Here is an 18858-nt window from a genome sequence, read left to right on the forward strand (position 1 = left end):
CGGAAGCGGTGCTTCATCTCCCTCGGCCTCCTCGGAGCGCGGTGGCGGCGGCGGCCCGCGGTGCCCGGGCCCATGAGCGTGTCCCTGGTGGTGATCCGGCTGGAGCTGGCCGAGCACTCGCCGCTGCCCGCGGGTTTCGCTTACAGCGCGGCCGGTGAGTCTCTGCGGTCCCGTTCCCTCCCACCCGGGGAAACGGGCCCGCCTGCGGGGTCGGCCCTGCCCGCCGCCCCCAGGTGCCCCGGGGGAGAGGGTCGGGGTCGCCGTCCCGGTGCTGCCGCTGGGTCCCGGTCCCGGGGCTCCGCTCCCACCACCCCGTCCCAACCCCTCCGTTTCCCTGCACAGCTCCGGAGATGGCTGCGGAGAGCAACGGGGCGGCCCCGGCCGCTGTGCCCTCCTGTTTGGAGGGGAAAGGCCCCGGCGAGCGGGCGGCCATCCTCCACCAGCACCTCGGCCGCAGGGAGATGACCGACGTGATCATCGAGACCATCCAGCCGCGGCCAGGTACCGGCCTCGGGGGGGAGAAATGCCTTTTTTCGGGTCTGTGGTTGTTGCCCACCCCGCTTGTGTGGTGGCCCCGTATTGCGGAAGGGGAGCGTGGCGCTCCCCAGTCACTGGCCCCGCTGGTGACAACTGTCTGTCAGTGTGGGGATGGCGGAGGTGCTGCTGGGTTGGCAGGTCTCAAGCCGGCCATGCAGTTTAGAAAACAAGTCGAGAAGTTAAGGAATGTGTGCTGGGGACTGGACAGGAGAGCTGGTTATTGCTGGCAAACGTTTCGCACCTCTGCAAAGGGTTAATTTATTTTGGGCTCTGCCGTGGGCTGGTTGGTGTTTTGCTTGCCAGCATTGCTGGCCCATAGGAATGGGACCGTTTGGCTCTGCAGACATTAAATTCCCTGATAGAGGGGGAGTTTCAAGACAGAAGCTCCCAAGTCGCGTCGAATGCCCGAGTCGCCATCAGAGCAGCGCAGGAGGAGCAGCTCGCTGCTGCAGGCTCTCCTCGCCCATGCTCAGCAAACCCGTCCTGGCTGCTTTGTGCTGATACCAGTGCCTGCTGGGATTTCACCAGGCATGGTTCAAAACTCATCTAGCTTGATCTGCAGCACCGGGTCCTGCCAGGGGCTCGACCAGGTGTCTGGCAGCTCTGGAGTTTCTCTGTAACAGCAGAGATGAGAGGTGTCTCGTTCTGCTGCTTTCCAGGGTTGTAATTTGACTTCTCGGGGTGCTGTTGCGTACACTCAGGCTGTGCTTAGGGAACGGCAGACGTTTCTGATGAGCCATTAGTAATGTGGAAACTTTTGGTTTGTAAAAGATGAAACAAAAGCTGGCATGGAAGGAAGAAAATCTTCAGAGGCTGCATCTGCTGAGGACAAAAATAAACATGACGATCAAAGTAAAGAGCGTGAGGCTGCTCCAGACTCGCCTTCAAAACAGCTCCCTGACCAGATTTCCTTCTTCAGCGGGAATCCCTCAGTTGAAATCGTTCATGGCATTATGCATCTGTACAAAACAAAGTAAGAATGCTTGACTAATTGTAGCTCTGATGGGAACAGTGCTCCTGAATAATGCTGCCACCCGGAAGGGTGAGTCTGTCACCCCGGGGCTGTGGCTCCCGAGCTGGGACAAACAGGAAGGGTGACTCGCACCCGGGAGGGCAGACAGGTCCCTGTGTGAATGGTAGAGCTTGAGGCTGGGCCGGGTCCCCGGGCCGCGGGTGATGCCGCTCCAGGCGGGGAGGGCTTGTGCTGGGGGCTGTAATAGCGTAAGACAAATGCAGGGTCTTAAAAAATGACATTAGAAAGGAACTTCTCAAGGGATCCCACAATTAAATTGTGATCTCTGGGATCCTGGTGGGAGCTGTCTGAAGTGGGAGGTTCCATCCCATGTTTCAGGGATTACAGTTCCATGCCGTTCCCCTGTAACTGCACGAGAACTTCCATTTTGGGTCTTCCTGAAAGCTATCAGGAGACACAAAATGGACATTTGAAATACGGACAAACATTGCTCATTTGTTCTAGGAATAGTTCTGAGCATCTGTGGCTTGCCAACATCAACTGTTTCTATAGAAAAACAGATGTCAAATTATTCCTGACAAAACCATTGTTTATTGGAGCTGCCCAGTGTAATCCTTTGCTAAAGAGTAATAGTTTCACGTGGGTATGTTGGATGCTTACCACACCCCCTTGCTTCTCTTTCTTAACATCTACAAACGTGCAAAAGAGGATTAAGATTGACAACAAAGCTGTTGTAGTAACTGCGGCTGTTGGAAGTGTGGTGTATCCAGCTCTGCCTTTGTCCTGTCTGAAATGACGTGAGGTTGTGTCACTGTTGCCTTATCAGCAAGATGACCTCTCTAAAAGAAGACGTGAGGCGCAGCGCCATGCTGTGTATCCTCACGGTCCCTGCTACGATGACCAGTCATGACCTGATGAAGTTTGTGGCCTCCTTCTACGAAGTCATCGAGCACATGAAAATCATCCGAGATTCCACTCCAAACCAGTACATGGTGCTGATAAAGTTTAGCTCGCAGGTAAGAGCTGCAAGTCCCTTTGCTGTAGAAGGGACAGCGCTGTTGCGTACAGCTGCTGTTCAGGCGCGCTGTCTGGCTTCGCTGGCCAGCTGTTAGCCAAGATTGCACTTCACCCTCAGAGAGACAGTCCTGTCCTATTGCCCGGAGCTTTCCCGGAGCTGCTGACTAGGATTAGTCCCACACCTTGACCTGGAGGCAAGCGTCTGCCATGTTCTAGCTATCCTATTTCTTGTTGGCAGGATGTTTTTAAAAAATGGTAAGGATACCCAGTTCTCTGCTATCTCAGAGCATATTCAAAAAGAGAGTGGTGCATTGTACTGTGCTGAGCCCCCCCAGCCGGTGGGACTTCGGTTGCGTTTTAGGAAAGACTTGTTCTGCTTTTCTGAGGAGCAGGGTGGTCTCACAGCCACTGCCAGTACAGTGTGAAAGGGACAGTCTCCCCCAAAACTGAGAGTCTAAGGGATGAATTGATAACCAGGTAACACAGTTCGCTGCTCACAGGTCATCTCGAACTGTGTAGCTTTAAGCATTCCCCCCTGCCAATTCCTGTGTGGACCCTCTCACGTCTACCTTCTTTTCTCCCAACTGCAAATGACTTATTTTGGGGTTGGGGGAGAGGTTTCCCCCAGCTGTGAACGCTGCGTGAGATATTTCCCATGCCTGTTGTGCAGATGCAGTATTTGTGTGCATTTTGTGCTATTTGCAGTAGTGGCAAAGATGCGTTTTGTATGTCGCTGTATCAGATTTCAGGGGCAAATATCTGGTGCTACACAGCCTTGCAGCAAATCTGTAAACTTATACTCAATTCACCCTGAAATCCCTGTTTCTTGAGAAATTCCCTGAAGCCCTGTTCCCCAATTGACCCTAAAGGCAGCAAACGCAGATCTCATGGGCCTTTATGCTTCTGGCTGGAGCAACCAGGAATATGGGCATGTGGCATTCAGCTAATTTGCCTCAATCTGGCATGATAGTTTGCGAGAGAAAGGGTTTGGGGAGGTTACTGAGTGAAAATGGATGATGTATTTGACAGGTTTTGTTTTGGTTCTGCCTCTTTGCAAGTGACTCTCGGGCATGGTTCAGAGCATGCCTGAGTTGTGACCGGTGAAATGGATCCTTTCCCACAGGTAAATTGTTGCTCCTTTCCCCGGCAAAAGTATCGGTGTCCTGTAATGTGGCCCTCTTAAATTTTTGCAGAGACGAAATTTGCTTTGCAAATGCACTGAAAGTGCTGACAAAGGGCAAAACAGATGCTGAAGGGAAATCCGTTATTCCTGCTGAATGCTCAAATATCAGAGTAGCTGTCACTGCTGTGAACTTCACTTCTTGTCTTCAAGTGGTAATGCTAAACCCAGTGCCAAGATGCGATGCCTGCTGGCAGGAGCTGACTGTCCGAAATATCTCCTTTGCTATTACAGGGCTTGGTGGAGGGGAGAAGAGAGGATACAGCAGATTTCTCCTCCTCTTCCTCGGTTGTATCAGCTGCGAGTTTTCTCTTTTTAACTGGCTTCCTTTGTTTTGTGCATAGGCTGATGCAGATAGCTTTTATATGGCATGCAACGGCCGGCAGTTCAACTCTATAGAGGAGGATGTTTGCCAGCTGGTATATGTGGAAAGGGCTGAAGTCTTCAAATCAGAAGATGTAAGTTTGTTTTGTTTTCCCTGCGCTTCAGAGAATTTTAACAGCATTATTTGGACTGGGCAGAACGCTACAAGAATTGCATAACTGTATCAACCCAACCCCCATTTCCCATTCCAGCGCTCTTTCTACTTGGGAGAGTTTGTTTGCTGTGTTCGTGGGCTTCGTGCCTCGCCACTGCAGCGTCTCTGATCTAAGCCTGCCATGGGCAGTAGATTTAGTAAATCCAGAAAACAGAATGGGGCTGGTGGCAGATGCAGCACCTGCACTGAGCCCATGCTGTGAAGAGGATTCTGGTTGTGGTCTATTGAATGTTGTGGATCGCTTTCTTTTTCAATAAATTTGTAACTGCTGTGTAGGCTCCCAGGATTACTTTGTCGTGTTTTTGTACCCTAGCACCAGCAGCAATGAGAGAGAAATTTGACCTTTTTCTTATGTGGGTGCTTAATGTGTGGTGATTGGAGGGTGCTGAGCAATTTGTCTTGCTTGTTCTTCTGAAGGGGGCCAGCTTGCCTGTGATGGATCTGACAGAGCTCCCGAAGTGCACAGTGTGCCTGGAGAGGATGGATGAGTCCGTGAACGGGATCCTTACCACGCTGTGTAACCACAGCTTTCATAGCCAGTGTCTGCAGCGGTGGGAGGACACCACGTAAGAGGCTTTTCTGTATTTCCACATCTAAAACTCCGAGTGTGGTGGTTACGTGCTAACAAACCTGGTTTTCCTCATCTGAGTGTGGGGGCAGGAATTACTGCAAGTTCTAATGCTCTTTTTTTCCCATGAAGAGACTCCCAGAGAGAAATCTCCCCACCAAAACTAATCGAAGAGTGTTGCCCGTGGGCCTCACTGCTAAGGCAGGACAGGGGTTGTAGAGTAATGCTGATTATTTTAAAATACATTAGGATAAAAATACCGGGGTAAACAGCATTGGATGCACACACAGCCCTGTTTTGCTCAGTCTTGGGTGTCTGTTCAGTCATTCGTTTCCTCGGCATAGCTGAGGCTGCGCTGTAGACAGGTCTGCACATCTGGCTGGGGCTTGGGAGTCCTTTCGGGAGCCCTGCAGGGCAGCATCTGACTTAGATGCTGGGAGAGGATGAAGAAGGGTTGGGCAAGAGCAGGTGGACAGGGGGACAGGACTGGAAAGTGAGACAGAAGGGAGGCGGTGGAAGGAAGGGACGATGACAATATCGCCCAGTAAATCGGGAAGGGAAGGCAGCTGCTCTAGACAGGCTGTATTATTCCAGGTGGGTGTGGGCTGAGCGATGGGAGGCCATGTCACTGGCTCAGGGAGACCCTCCGTGGCACTGGGCAGGGCTGGGGGTCAGACCTGCGCCTGTCCTTAAAGCAGCTCTTCTTTTCACTACTGCTAACCCTTCCCTGTCCTTGCTCTTACCATCCTTCACATCCCTGTAGACGGGGATTTTGGTGTGTCTGAGCTCCTGACTGCAGAGCCCCCGACTGGCACCCAGGTGCTGCTATCAGTTGTGCGTATTTTGCGTTCTTCTGGACGCTGTTTGCTGTTTTACTGCACATCAGGCCGTCATAGATAACTGCAGCAGAAGGCTGCCAGTCGTCACTGTGTTTTCTTCTCTGTCACTGGTAACCCTGATTGCCTGATTCTCTGGTGGAGCGTGAGGAAAATTTTAGCCCTCTGTACATCATTTGTAAGCCAAAGTAACAGAACCTCAGTAAGATTAATCAGATTTGTAGCTATTCAAGTTTACGGGCTGCTTTGCTCCACAAATCCAAACCAGTTTAAATTTGAAGCAGTGGAGCTTAGCCAGTGTAGGAGCAAGATCCAAAATAGCACTTAAATATCTAATACACAATTTAAGCAGAACTTATTCTCCCAGCCTAGAAGAACAATAAAAGAAAATCCCTGTCCACTTTGCTTAGGCGCCACGGAGGCTGTAAGTGCCTGAATTTGTATAGAAAGCTGACTGCAATCCAATTGTCTCCTCCCTTGAATATTTCTGTAGCTTATCCAGCAGTTAACGAAAAATGCATAAACAATCCTGGCAACAGGATGCACAGCCTCAGTTACCCGGCTCCCTAGCTGAGCTTCTGGTGCTTAGGCTCTGGACAGAGGTTCCTTCTGGTCTTGGGTCTTCTGTCTTTCTGGCAGCACGGTGGTATAGTTTCAAAAGAAATGATAGTGGGGTGCCTGCTACTGATTCTTTTAGGGTACAGTTATGGGATATTCTTCCTGGAAGGGCTGAGACTGAATCCATTGGGTTGGGGTGAAATTGAAGCATCTCCTCATCTCCTTAGGGTTGTTTTAAGTACTAAAGTATGTTTGCAAAGTGTAGTACCTCCCTCTGTTACTCGCTGTCCTCAGCAATGTGTAGTTACAGCATCCTTCCACAACAGTGTGTAGCTGCTGCATAAAACCCTGCAGGTAATGGAGAACTGAAGACATCAGTTGGCAGCAGTCCGGAGGAGCAGTGTTTAGAGATATGTAACGCATCTATACAAGTGCTTCTTGCAGTGTTTATGGCTGAGGCAGGGAAGTGTTTCTTGAGCTCGGTTGTGGCTTTTTTGCTTACTGGCAGAGGCTGAGGTTGCTGGCAGCCCCACCGAGGCTTTTGGTTGCAGTTGTTCTCTACACCTGGACTGCAGCAAAACGCGATCAAGCTGAGACTGTGAAATGGCTTCAGAAGAACTGTTCTTTGTTATTCTGTCACTTACTGGCTTTAAAAACAGTAGCCTTGTGTGGAATGGAGGCAAATTTGAGTGGGGTAAATGCGAGCTGAGAGATGCACGCACATAAGGAGCGTCCCACTGCATAAGGCATTTACTTTGAGCTCTCTGGCTCTCTTTTTTAATTACCGTAATATTAAGATGGAGCTCCTTGTGTCTAATCATGATGCTTATTGCCCTCTAGGTGTCCTGTCTGCAGATACTGCCAAACGCCTGAGCCAGTGGAAGAGAACAAGTGCTTTGAGTGTGGAGTTCAAGAAGTAAGTAGGTGGGTGGATGGTGAGTGAGATCTAGACTAGATCTGACTGCACAGCTGCTCTAGTTGCTTTTGGGGTTAATGCTGTGGCTGATTTTACCAGTCAGTGGTATATCTGCTTTCCTTTTGAGTTGGAATCAGTACTGGGAAGGGATCTTACCTCCCAGGTTTCCTGTTCTGACAAATGTTTCTGATTCTTAGAAGTATTAGCACGTAAGCTGATCAGAGTGTGCGTGATAAGATGAGTATGATAGGAGGCAGCTAAACTAACATTGAACTTGGTGATCCCTTCTAGTCTGTGTTCTTCAGAGCTTGCTTTTGTCGTCCTGCTGAGGTGCCTCGTTCCTTAGCCAAGGCCATTCTTCCATCCATGCTTGTGATAATCTATCAATGTACCCAGCACCTGCAGGCTTGTAATTGGCTTGAATGAGAGGTACCTCCTTCTCTTTAGCCTTCCAGCTGAGCAGGGCTTCAAAGAAGGAGGGGGAAAAGCAAACGCTGTTCGCTTTCTAAGGAAGTGACTGGATGTACACAGCATCAGCGGGCCATCGGTGTCCGATCACACTTTCTCAAAGGGCTGCTTGACGGGGTTGTATGTACAGAGCTTTCTCATTCTGTTGACAGAACCTTTGGATCTGCTTAATATGTGGGCACATAGGCTGTGGCCGGTACGTGAGTCGACACGCTTACAAACACTTCGAGGAGACCCAGCACACCTACGCAATGCAGTTGACCAACCACAGAGTCTGGGACTATGCTGGAGGTAAGCGCTCTGTCTTCCCCTCTTGCAGGATGACCTTGTTTGTAAAACGGCTTTTGGGACCCCTTAGTAAGAGTACTTGTGATAGAGTTTGCTTGGAGATTAAGGGGTTTGCATCTGTACTAATCCCTTGCCTTTTGGGAACATCTGTCTCCTCTCTAATAGCAGTTTTCGTGGGTCTGTGGCAGATGGAGGAGGGAGAACATGATTCTGTAATGAACGGGGGCAGTCCTGTAGTCTCTGTGGAATGTGTTTGTTACTCCCTTTCCATCAATTTGCCCTGAGGTTGGGAATGGGCTGTTGTAATAAATATCCTGTAAGGTGTCTGTGCGAAGTCTGCTAAATAACAAATACATCTGTTGTTGGCTTTCTGCCTTGCTAATACGCTGTTGCAGCAGTCTGCATGGTTAATTATGCTGCATAAAGTATTTCCACTGGTGTCAACCTGGGTGTTCTTAAGCTAAAACTCCCTGTGGTTGAATTTTCTCTCTTCAGATAACTACGTCCATCGACTGGTTGCAAGTAAAACTGATGGGAAGATAGTTCAGTATGAGTGCGAGGGAGATATGTGTCAGGAAGAGAAAATTGATGCCTTACAATTAGAGGTAAATATTTTGGCTTATTGGACTCTGCATTGTGCTGCTGTGTGGAATTGTTTCAAATCCAGATACGACTACAGGAAAATTACATCATCTTATACAGCAGACCTGCTCCCTGCCTGTAGGCAATCATCTTCAGGCAGAAGCAGGATGTTTTTTCTGCCCTTTTTTTTAAAAAAAAACAAAAAACCACCACAACTCTGCTTGGCTCTGCAGAGCCAATGCAGCTAAGTGTAAGCTGGCTGCAGTTTCATCCTGTGTTCACCGGTAGACTGAGGATTAGCTGGTTACGCTGCTACAAGCACTCAGGTCATTGGAGAGAGAAATGGGTCCGAATGCCCAGACTCGCTCACCAGCCCCTTCCTAGTGGATCTGTGACTTGGCTTAAGAGCCAGGATGTGTAAGGAACTGTCAATTCGAGCAGTTTAGCTTGTAAACGGGGCAAGTATGTAGGAATCCATAGCTGTGTGCTTACCTTGGCTGTCAAGGAAAGCTGACAGGCTCGTCTGAGACCAGCCCTGTTCTCCTCCCTTCCCTTGAAGAGATAATGATTATTTTGTACCTGTTGGCCAGCTTCTCCTATCCTAACTAGAAGGGTAAAGGAGAGAAACTCAAAATTACTGCTCCACTGAGCAGATATACTGCAGCATGACTTCAGCCGCATTAGACACAAGGGTATCTGAGGAGGAACAGCCCATAGAGACCAGACTTCGTAAGCTTATTGCTCAAACAGATACTTGGTTGCTTTTCCATTAATTTTCTCAGTAAGGGCTTAGATGCCAAACCAGCTATTTTTAACCCTTTTTTCTGGGACATGGGTGCTTAAAGTATGTAAGGCCTCTCTGTCTAGCTTATCAGATCTAAATGTTTCTCGAGAGAATGAATTTGGCAGTGTATTTTGGCGCTCTGATATTACTGAGAGTGTTCCAGGCTTTTTGCACATGTTTAATTCTGAAGCGAATGCCTAATTTGGTGCTTATTAGCCTGAAGTTAAGAAATGATCACGTTTTCCAACCTTCTCATAACTCATTTGCAGAACCAGGAGGGAAAAGATGGGATGTAAGGCATATATCCTTGTTCAGATGCCGAAATAACGTTGGAATGGGCCTTACTTGTTGGAGAACAATAATTGTGAATAGTTATACACAGCTGAGGATGCTTTCCCAGAGACGTTCTTACAGTGAAGCTAGATATGCGCGCTTACCCTTCTGCCTTGGGTTTTGGGCTGTGAATGGGGAACTCGGCAACTCAGCCTTTGGGATCTCCAGACGCTCGTGACAGGGATGGTCGATGCTTCATTTTCCTGTGGAGTGTAAATCTTGTAGAGATTTATTGCTACTGCCATGAAAAATCTGTCTCCTCGTTAAAAAGTCCTTGGCATGATACTGGGTACGGCTTGGCGGAACTTTTACTTGATTCTTGCTGTTGTTCTCTAAAGGCTTTCCTTGACTTCAGAAAACCAAGTGATTTGATTTTGAAATCAAATTGGTGAAACACATCTGCTGGATCTGCAGTTTGCATGTATGTTCAGAATGTCCTGTATGCTCAATTTCATCTGATTAAATTGATTTGTATATTGGAGCCCTTTGGGCTTCTTAATCAGCATAGCCACCCTTACGTAAAAGCTGACTGTTCTGTGTATATCTTCTGTGTTTATAGTACTCATATTTGCTAACAAGCCAGCTGGAATCGCAGCGAATCTATTGGGAAAACAAGATTGTCCGAATAGAAAAGGATACAGCTGAAGAGGTGAGCTCTGCTCTGGGCATGTGCGAAACTCTGCTGAAACAGGCCGCTGGTCGCTGTTCAGTTAAATGGGAGACGGAGCTGTTCAGTCTCTTGTACAGCCTGAACATCGCGTGACGTGGCCTCCCATAGCCTGTTTCACTACCAGCTGAGAAAATTGGCTCCAAGACCTATCCCTTATCTCGATGCTCAGATCTAGCAATTTGCTGCTCAGTGGTGCAGAAGTAGGTAGATTGCCACCGAGATTGAAGGTTGATTTAAATGTGCTGCTCAGGAAACTGCAGCAGTGGTGAAAACAAGTCCGTGCTGCTGCAGGATCCCTGCTTGCCGATGCCATCCGTCTCGCACTGATGTGTATCTCTAGGGAAGGTTAGTGTAGCATAGACAACATGACTTTAATTTGCTCGGCTGCAGAAAGTGGTAGCAGTCTTTCTGCTCCAAATGCATATTGATTTGCCCTTTCTTTTTGATCCCCTGTCTCTCCTCATCACCCTTTGGGAAAAGTTCAGAGTCTCGTCCTATAAAGCATTCCGTAGGCAGGACTGCTTCAAAATGTCATGAGCAAAAATCCAGTGAGAATATTTTAATGCTTTTCACTAGATCCTTTCAACTAGGTTTAAAGTGAGTCAGGATTTAGGGTTGAGTCCTTAACTGAACTTTCTGCATGACTTCTAATTAACCATTTCATATCTGCAGTTAAGAAGCATCGTAAATGTAGAAATTATGACTGTCAAAATAGCGGTCATTGACCTTGGTCTAAAGAACAGTCCCAGAAATCTTATGGAGGGCTCTATAAAAGGAAAAGATACAGCGAAAATCATCTTGCACGTGACCAGGGAACACAATCCACAAAGCAACTTCAAAGTCAAACGACTATGATATATGCCCCAAATGCGGTTTCATGTTTAAAGATCCTTATGGTTTTATTCATGGCCCTTGCTCCATGTAAGCCTTGTCTGGATCAGTGCCACTATGCAGTGTATTCCATAATCAGTGCTCAGGCTACTTCCCCAAATTAACCATCAGCTGCATAAACAGTCAGTGATTAAGGCCGGAAGGCTTAAAACCTGCTCTGCATTGACTCTGGCATCAGTGAAGGCACCGTGTGTGCTGACACTGACGGTTATCCAGATTGCTCCTCCAGGAAAGCATTTTTCCTGTAAATTCCTGTCTCCACTACATGCAAGCATGCTTTTGACTCTAATATAGGGGAAACAAGTATTTCTGTCTATAAATCTCCTGTAAGCCTTATGTTAGAGGTTTTGACATGTTCTGTGCAGTGCCTAGAGAATGAGAGCTTGGTTTTCTTCAGCAGTAGCAGCCTCGAGTTGTGAAGCAGAGGGGAAGAGGAAGCCGACGTACGTGTGTTTCTGTTTGCGTTTTGCATGAGTAAGATATTCGTGTCAGTAGGTCACTGCCTTATGACAGCAAGCTGCTGAGTCAGTGCTGAGCAAAGTAGCGTGTTAATTTTCAGATTTTGACCATACTTATTTGAGGTTTAATTTAAAAGGAGCAAAAGCTCGACATTGTAAAGCCTGAAGATGGAAACTGAAGTTTGCTGACAGACAGAAAAAAGTCTGAGAGAATGGCTAAATGAGTGCTTAACTGCAGTCAATAAGAAGTTAAGGATCTGATGCAGCTTTTGTTTGAATGGGGTGCCTGGCACAGATTTGCAGCCTGAGTTGCTGTTCTGTGTGAGCAGCTTCCACGGCAACGTGGTTCCTCGTTGGGGTACCGCGAACTGTAAATGCAGAGGGTCTTCATCAAAATTAGGCCTTTTCTCGTCTCAAAGCTTTTGCTTACCTGGATATAGTAATTGGTCAAAGTCTGGAAACCGCTCCAGAAAAATGAATGTCATAATGGAAGCGCACAGGACTTTGATCTCTTTGAAATGCCTGTGTGTTTGTTTTTACAGATTAACAACATGAAGACCAAATTTAAAGAGACCATTGAGAAGTGTGACAGTCTGGAACAGAGGCTGAATGACTTGCTCAAAGAAAAGCAGTCTGTCGAAAGGAAGTGGGTACCGCTGCCAGCTTTAGTCCCATGCAGCCATTAAAACTCCGCGCACTGACATCCAAAATGAAAAAAAATCTTGTTGTTCCTGGGCAATTTTGAGCTATTTAGAACGATATACTGAGAACACAGCTTATTTTAAAAAAAGCTCTCGTTTCTGTAGGTGTTCACAAATTGAAAGTGCCTGTTGACTGGAACACAGCTTTTGGGCTCTTGGCTCTTTTTACATGGTCTGCATATTTAGCATTCAGTAATCCTTCCTCTGCCTGCTCAGAGGGAGACGCCAGCCTGTTTCACAATTGGCGGGTACATCCAAAAAGAAGAAAGGCAGCTCAACAGAGGCAACTCACCCAGCACGGAGGGAAACGTAGATCTTGGGAAATGCCTAGATGAAAGACGTCAAGCGTGGGGACTGCGCAGATCAGTCTGTTCCCGCTCCCTAGGTGGGACTGCGTGTGCTGTTCCTCCTAGCCCACCAGGCTCTCCAGCAGTCCTGGTGGAGCAGGAGACCCAGGCTAGGGAGCTGTGGTTCGCACAGCTCGCCTTGGTGAGTGGAAAGGAGCCTGTGTATGGTGCCAGCAAAACTTTCAGGGCAAAAGCACTGAGTTGTTAGGAGCAGGGAAGCACTGTCTGTGAAACGTGAGGCTACTGATATCCTTGGGGGAGCATCTGGCATCTGAGTGAAGTGGTATTTTCAGGGTCTTGTACTTGGAGTGTGGTGGGAGCCAGCCTCTGGAGGTCCCTGATCGTCCTTAGCTCTCTAAGGACCCCCCGGAATCTCGGGGCCCTTTTCGGCGCCTGTTCCGTAAGTTGCAGATGCCTGTTGAAGGTTACAGTCCCATGCTCCCATGCGCACCCTGTCTGTCACCTCTGTTGGCCTTTGGTACCAGATGGAATTGCCTAACTTGCAAGGGAAGGGATTCTCCTGGGTTGTGCGGTGGGAGGGACGAAGGAAGGGATTCTGCTTCACAACATCCTATTCCGTATGCAGGTAACACCACACAGACGAGCAGGTGCTAGCAACCCTCAAGCTGGGTAGAAAATCCTGGGGGGATTTCAGAGTCCTCTTGGGTTACCTCCCCTTGCCCATCTTGTGCCAGAAAACCAAGTTCCAGGTGGTCTTGGTGGGGCTGGGGATGGCTGGGAGTCAGTTGCCCTAAGGGACTGGAAATCAAAAGGATGCAGTGGTGTTTGATCTTGGTATGGTGCACTGCTTTCCTGACTCGCGCTTCTCTTTGTAAGGTGTTCTCAGCTGAATAACAAAGTGGCTAAGCTTTCCAACGAGCTGAAGGAGGAGCAAGAACTGAATAAGTGTTTGCGAGCGAATCAAGCCTTGCTTCAGAACAAACTAAAGGAGGAGGAGAGAGCGTTAAAGGAAACCTGCGAACAGAAGGACCTGCAGATCTCTGAGATCCAGGAGCAGTTGCGGGATGTCATGTTCTACTTAGAGACGCAACAGAAAATCAATCACCTCCCAGCTGAGACCCGACAGGAGATTCAGGAAGGACAGATCAACATTGCAGTGGCATCTTCTGCCAGCTCCTCCACAGGGGGCACGGGCAAACCTTCTTCCAGGAGAGGCCGTGGCAAGAGGGGCAAGTGAGAATCGGAGCGCCCTGCTCCCGTCCTGGAACTGGCCGTGCTGGTGGTAGGCCTCAACTCTCGGGACTCCGGCTGGGAACGCCCAGTTCACTAAAGCTCAGCTAGAAATTGTCTTCAGAGCTGCTCATAAAACTGGCTGCCAGTCAATGGAGGTGTCTGTGGTATTTAAAAGCATTTCACTGCACTATTTAGCTATTTGTAGGCAGATCTTGATGACCATTTTGCCTTCCTACCTTTCCAAAGCCCCTCCTATCGCGCATTTGACTTTCTCCTGGGAGAGCGTACGGTTTTGGGGTGGGTGGGTGTGTACGTGTTAAACATCGCATTCCCCAAGGGGATGCTGTAGAGTAGGCTTGGCCCAGCGTGTAAGGCTTCTCCAGTTCTCCTGGATTAAAAGTATTCTCAATTAAGAAAGGATTTTATTTAATAAACAGTGTAAATTAGATTATATACATCTCCTTTTAGCACATGCAGTCCTGACACTGCAGAACTGCTAGTGCAGGAGTAGAACTGTAGTTTGGAAATAAAAAGGAGTGAGGTGTGCAAAATAAACCATCTTAGTGGTGTAAGAAACTGAACGAGTCCGGAAGGCTTGTAATCTAGGACATTAAACGCTTTAAGGGACTTTGCTACTATCTGTTTCTTCATTTTAAAGATGGCCTTTGAAAGGCCAGTGCTCGGTGCCTTTGGGGCAGAAAGCGTGAAAGTTGGTTTTTTTTTTTTTATATTCTGGAAGCTGTTTAACGTGGTTATTTTACAGGCGTTTCTACAATTAAATAGAGCTGTCTTTGCAAAGACTGGTACACGTTACGTATTAACACCTGCCACCGCGTTCCGATCCTCCTGGAGCGGGGTGCGCGCGCGTCCCCTCCACGAGCCGCGCTAGGGGTGTGTTGGCGTGAGTTCCAGCGCTGCAATCCTCGAAACAAGGTGAGGAGAACGACTCGCGTAGCATTGAAAAACCTCTCTTCCTCCCTGCTCGTACCCAGCCCTCGCAGTCCCCCGCCCACGGGGCTGCCGCGGAGCCGAGCGCGCTGCCCTGCGACTGGACCCTTGCCGCTAGATGCAGCTGTTGTATCCGGTTACCGTGATCACTTAGCGCTGCCTGTTCTGCTCTGAAACCCGGCCCTGTCCAAAATCTCGGCTGGCAAAACTTTGGTGTTCTTTGCCCCAAAGGTATGCAGATCCCGTAAAGGACAAATCTGGGGGTTTTGGTTTTTTGTTGGTTTTCACTTAGAATATATACCAGGCTTGATGCTCTGGGGTGGGAAGAGTTTTACCCTGGCTGGAGAAGCGACAGTCCTGGTTGCTGTGTTGTGCTCGGCAATCTGAGCGTTTAAAGGCTAATCCTTCGTTAAAAATGGCTGGGGGAGTCCCGCAGTTGTCTTTTCAGACCACAGCGTGATCCTTTGCCGCTGCTCAAACTGCAGGAACAGCCTTGATCTTAGTCTGTACCACTGAAAATGCAGCTCTGACTTACCAGCGCCAAACTAGGACAAAGAAATAAACCAGCTCGTCCTTTATTGCTAGAAGTTGTTCTTTTGGGCCAACTGAAAGGAATGAGTTACGGTAAAGAGAGTGACTCTCGGAAGGCGAGTCCTTACCCTTTGCTTCCTGACTGTATGGACTGGAAGTGTGGAACTTCCTCACTTGGAAATACCGGGCGCTTGTTCGTGCACTCATTGCATCCCCTGCTTGGGTTTGGAGATCTGCCCCAATCGTCTGGAACTTCTACCTTTTCTAACTTTGTAGCATGAATGTACACTAACTCTTTTCTAGTGTGTGGATTGTACAACCAGGCCTCTGCCTTCTGTAAATTATTCTAAGGACCTAGAGATGTACAACACCGCTTGCTCTCCTATAGAAACTATTTTATTTAAGATATATTTTTACACCACCTAAGATGCTCTGACCTTTTGCTGAAAGCTTGCTTTGTGTAGAACACTAAGATGCTGTACTGTATCTTGGAATTCATTTTCAAAAAACGTGATTGAAAATTAAAACGGCGTGCAGTATTTTTGTTTGTGTAGTCGACTCATAGTGGAGGGAGGAGATGGCAGGGGGAGAACAACAAAACATGCGACTTACTCTTTTTGAAGCCGCCTACTTTTTAACTCGAAGGCAAAGCTGTCCAAAAGAGCTCTTTGTCGTGTTTGGGCTGGGGGGGAGTTCGGTTCAGCAGACGAGGCAGGGTAGTTCTCTCTGGCTCACGAGGAGGGGGCAGCTTGCGCGGCAAAAGCAAGGGCTGTTGAATACTTTTGCGTTAAACCAAATTACCCCCAGTCCTTGAGTCCCCTCCAGCTTCTCCTAAAAGCATCCCAGGCGGCAAAGCAACCTAGAGTGTCCACCTGGGTGTTTATTCACTGCTGCCGCTGATCCACCGGGCTCCCCCAGGCTCCTGCTGGGCGCGAGACTTCCCTGCGGCGGGACCACGCTGTTGCGGCTTGAGCCCGCTCGTGGTGAAGGGAAAAGTCCCAGCGAAGGCCGGGCCGTGGCTCTTCCTTACCCCCCATCCGGACACCCAAGTGCCTGGAAAAAGCAGTGGCGCTCAGGCCTCTCCAGCCCGCGGTCAAATTTTGACATCTGTGACTCAAAGAACAGGTCAGCGTCGTGGCTGATGACTCAGTGTCGCCACAGCAGAAGGTTGCAGCAGCATAAAACTCCCCCCAAGCACTGGACAGCTGAGATTGGCCAAGCTCCTGCTATGATTAAAATCCTTAAAATAGACATTTTATTTATTTTTAAATCACGAAAGAAACGCACACCCCCTCCCCGATGAAGAGCAAAGGGCTTTTACTGTCTCCGCTGGTGCTGTGTCGGGTGCCTGGAGTGGTATCAAGGAGAGCTCTAGGATAAAGCCTGCCTTGGCATGCGCCACGCGGGCTACGTGGCAGCAACGGAGAGGAGATCTCCTAGCAGGAGCAAGAAACGGGGGACCTGCTCTCCCCCGAAGGGCTGCTGGTGGCCAGCACGTTCTGTCAACTTCGCTGGATCCTGCTGTTCCCTCTCCGCAAAAGGTCCCTGATTCACAGGCTGGCAGAGAGGGAACAGGACGGCAAACCGACTCCTGAGTCTGCGTACGTGGGTGGGACGGCAACGGCGAAAACGCCCAAGGCGGCCCAAGAGCCGCCGGCGTCAGCTCTGCACCTCTGTGGCGAGAGCACCCAGCTGCTCACGCGAGGAGGTCATCGGGGACCGCAGGAAAAGCTGCGGGATTTAAAATGGCCAGGGAGAAACACAGATGGAGCGGAGTGACAGCCAGAAGTCACACGAAGCTTGGCAGAGTCCTCCACGCTTTGAGGATGCTGAAATGATTCACTCCGGCAGCTGTTCCTGAGCGAGCGGAGGGGAGAGGCGGTTCGACGGGGTGACGGGTTTGCACGGCTTCTCATCCGCTGGGAGAAGCGGCGCCCGCAGCCGGAGGGACAGCGGGGACAGAAAGGGCTGTGTCCCCCTGCTTGGAAGGGAATTGTAGGGCAGCTCGGGGGGAGCTGGGGCCCGGGGCTCAGCTGTCACTGCTCTGCGCCAGGGATGTTCCCCGTAAGCAAACGGCGAAGTCCAGATTAGGAGGCAAAAGCAGCGCTGCTCGGTGGGACTCAACTCGACGGTGAGGTGGGCTTCCCACCCGCCACCCCCAGCACCCACAGGGTTTGTGCCCAAGCTCCGAGCAGGATCTGCTGGGGTGGGAGGGGAACGCAGTGCCCGTGACACCTGCGGTCACCGAGCTCCGGCACCCCCTGATCTCTCTGCTGATGGGTCTCCACGAGCCCTTTCGGGGCCAGCCCAGCAGCAGCCCCCCACCCCGTGCAGCCCGGCCGGCCACAGGCACCACAGTTTGGGGTGAGATGCCCGGCTGGCATCACTCTGTTTCACACGGTTCCAGGGACTCGTTAGTTCTTTGGTGGGCTAATCTGCCTCTTGGGAAGAACCTGTCCCTTAACACCAATTAATCCCCTCCATGACATGGGTTCTGCTCTTGGAGGAGCTGAGGTCCCGGGTGAGGTGACGTTCCTCTGCTTTGTGCCCTAGGAAAACCTCACGTGGTGCCACTAGCAGAGCGGACACGGAGTCACCCCGCAGGCAAAGGTCTGCGGGTGTCTGTCTGTCCATCCCAGCAGCTGGAGCACCCTGTGGCCACGCTGCGCTCCCTGTGCCTGCGCCGCAGCCAGCCCGGGCCCCTCTAAGGGGGCACGCTGCCCTCCCACCACCCACTCTCCGCTCCCTTTCCCTTTTCACCAGAGCCCAATTCCCTAAGTCCCAGTGGAAAATTCCTGCCTTGATCTGCACCAGCTGACTTGTCTGTTCTTGTTTGAGCTCTGAGAAATTCACACCAATTTCTCTGAGGCTTCCCCCCGCCTTTTTACATAAATGGGCATTTTGGTCTAATAACGGTGTTTTAAAGGCAGACGCATCCCGCTGGCCCAGCTCTCCACAGCAGGTCCTGCACCAGGACAGTCAGCGGTGTTCGGAGGGGAGTCTCGCAGCACCGGAGGGACGTTTGCGTATTCATTCTTCAGCGTGAATTCCTCCACGCCTTTCCCAAGGCAAGAGCCAGCTCTGTGCACTGGTTCACAACAGCAAAATAGCGGCAGGTTTGCTCGAAGCAGGAAGCAATTTGTGATATTTGCTTTCATTTCAAGCTCAAGTTACAACCCCACACCTAACGCTTCCTGCTCCTGCACCACCCTTGAGCAAACATTATTTATAGCAGCAAGCAGCATTTATAGCTTTGCCCCTTCTTGACCTGGAAGTAATTGGTTAATTGAGTTAGACAACAAACCTCAAGACACTCCCATGGTTTCCTTCCACCTTCTCATAGGGAGCTGGAGAGTCAAACTCCTTCCATCCCAAACTGGTTAAAAACACCAAACACCTCAGAGCGAGCAATGTTTACTTCCCCACTAGGAAACTGGTCCCTGTTGAACCTTCTTCGGGGCCAACAGCTCCTATAAAGCTGCTGCACCTGGAGGGGTTGCTGCCTTGCTGGAGCTGGGGTAGGTGGGGGCTCTTTGCTGA

At 49.8% G+C, this 18858-nt stretch overlaps 1 protein-coding gene across 5 annotated transcripts; it reads left to right on the forward strand.

Annotated features, from left to right (window-relative positions):
* Positions 1 to 19: 19 nt before the first annotated feature.
* BRAP (BRCA1 associated protein) lies at positions 20 to 15855 on the forward strand. 5 transcript variants are annotated; one of them, XR_015704149.1, is made up of 13 exons: positions 20 to 154; positions 343 to 501; positions 1309 to 1510; positions 2337 to 2526; positions 4052 to 4165; positions 4663 to 4811; positions 7048 to 7123; positions 7744 to 7882; positions 8375 to 8484; positions 10138 to 10227; positions 12140 to 12243; positions 12404 to 13231; positions 13483 to 13600. XR_015704149.1 is itself a non-coding variant. In XM_087754894.1 (13 exons), the coding sequence occupies exons 1-12, from the start codon at positions 73 to 75 to the stop codon at positions 12994 to 12996; spliced, it is 1473 nt and encodes a 490-aa protein (XP_087611020.1). In that variant the 5' UTR covers positions 20 to 72; the 3' UTR covers positions 12997 to 13045; positions 13483 to 13620. The 5 variants fall into 5 exon arrangements, 2 of the variants coding, with proteins under 2 accessions (XP_087611020.1, XP_009470901.2); XR_015704147.1 differs by having other exon boundaries at positions 12939 to 13231; positions 13483 to 13594; XM_087754894.1 differs by having other exon boundaries at positions 12939 to 13045; positions 13483 to 13620.
* The last annotated feature ends 3003 nt before the right edge of the window (positions 15856 to 18858 follow it).

The sequence above is a fragment of the Nipponia nippon genome, unplaced genomic scaffold, assembly GCF_047370975.1.
Source record: "Nipponia nippon isolate SJK-2023a ecotype South Korea unplaced genomic scaffold, ASM4737097v1 scaffold_18, whole genome shotgun sequence".
Taxonomy (NCBI): domain Eukaryota; kingdom Metazoa; phylum Chordata; class Aves; order Pelecaniformes; family Threskiornithidae; genus Nipponia; species Nipponia nippon.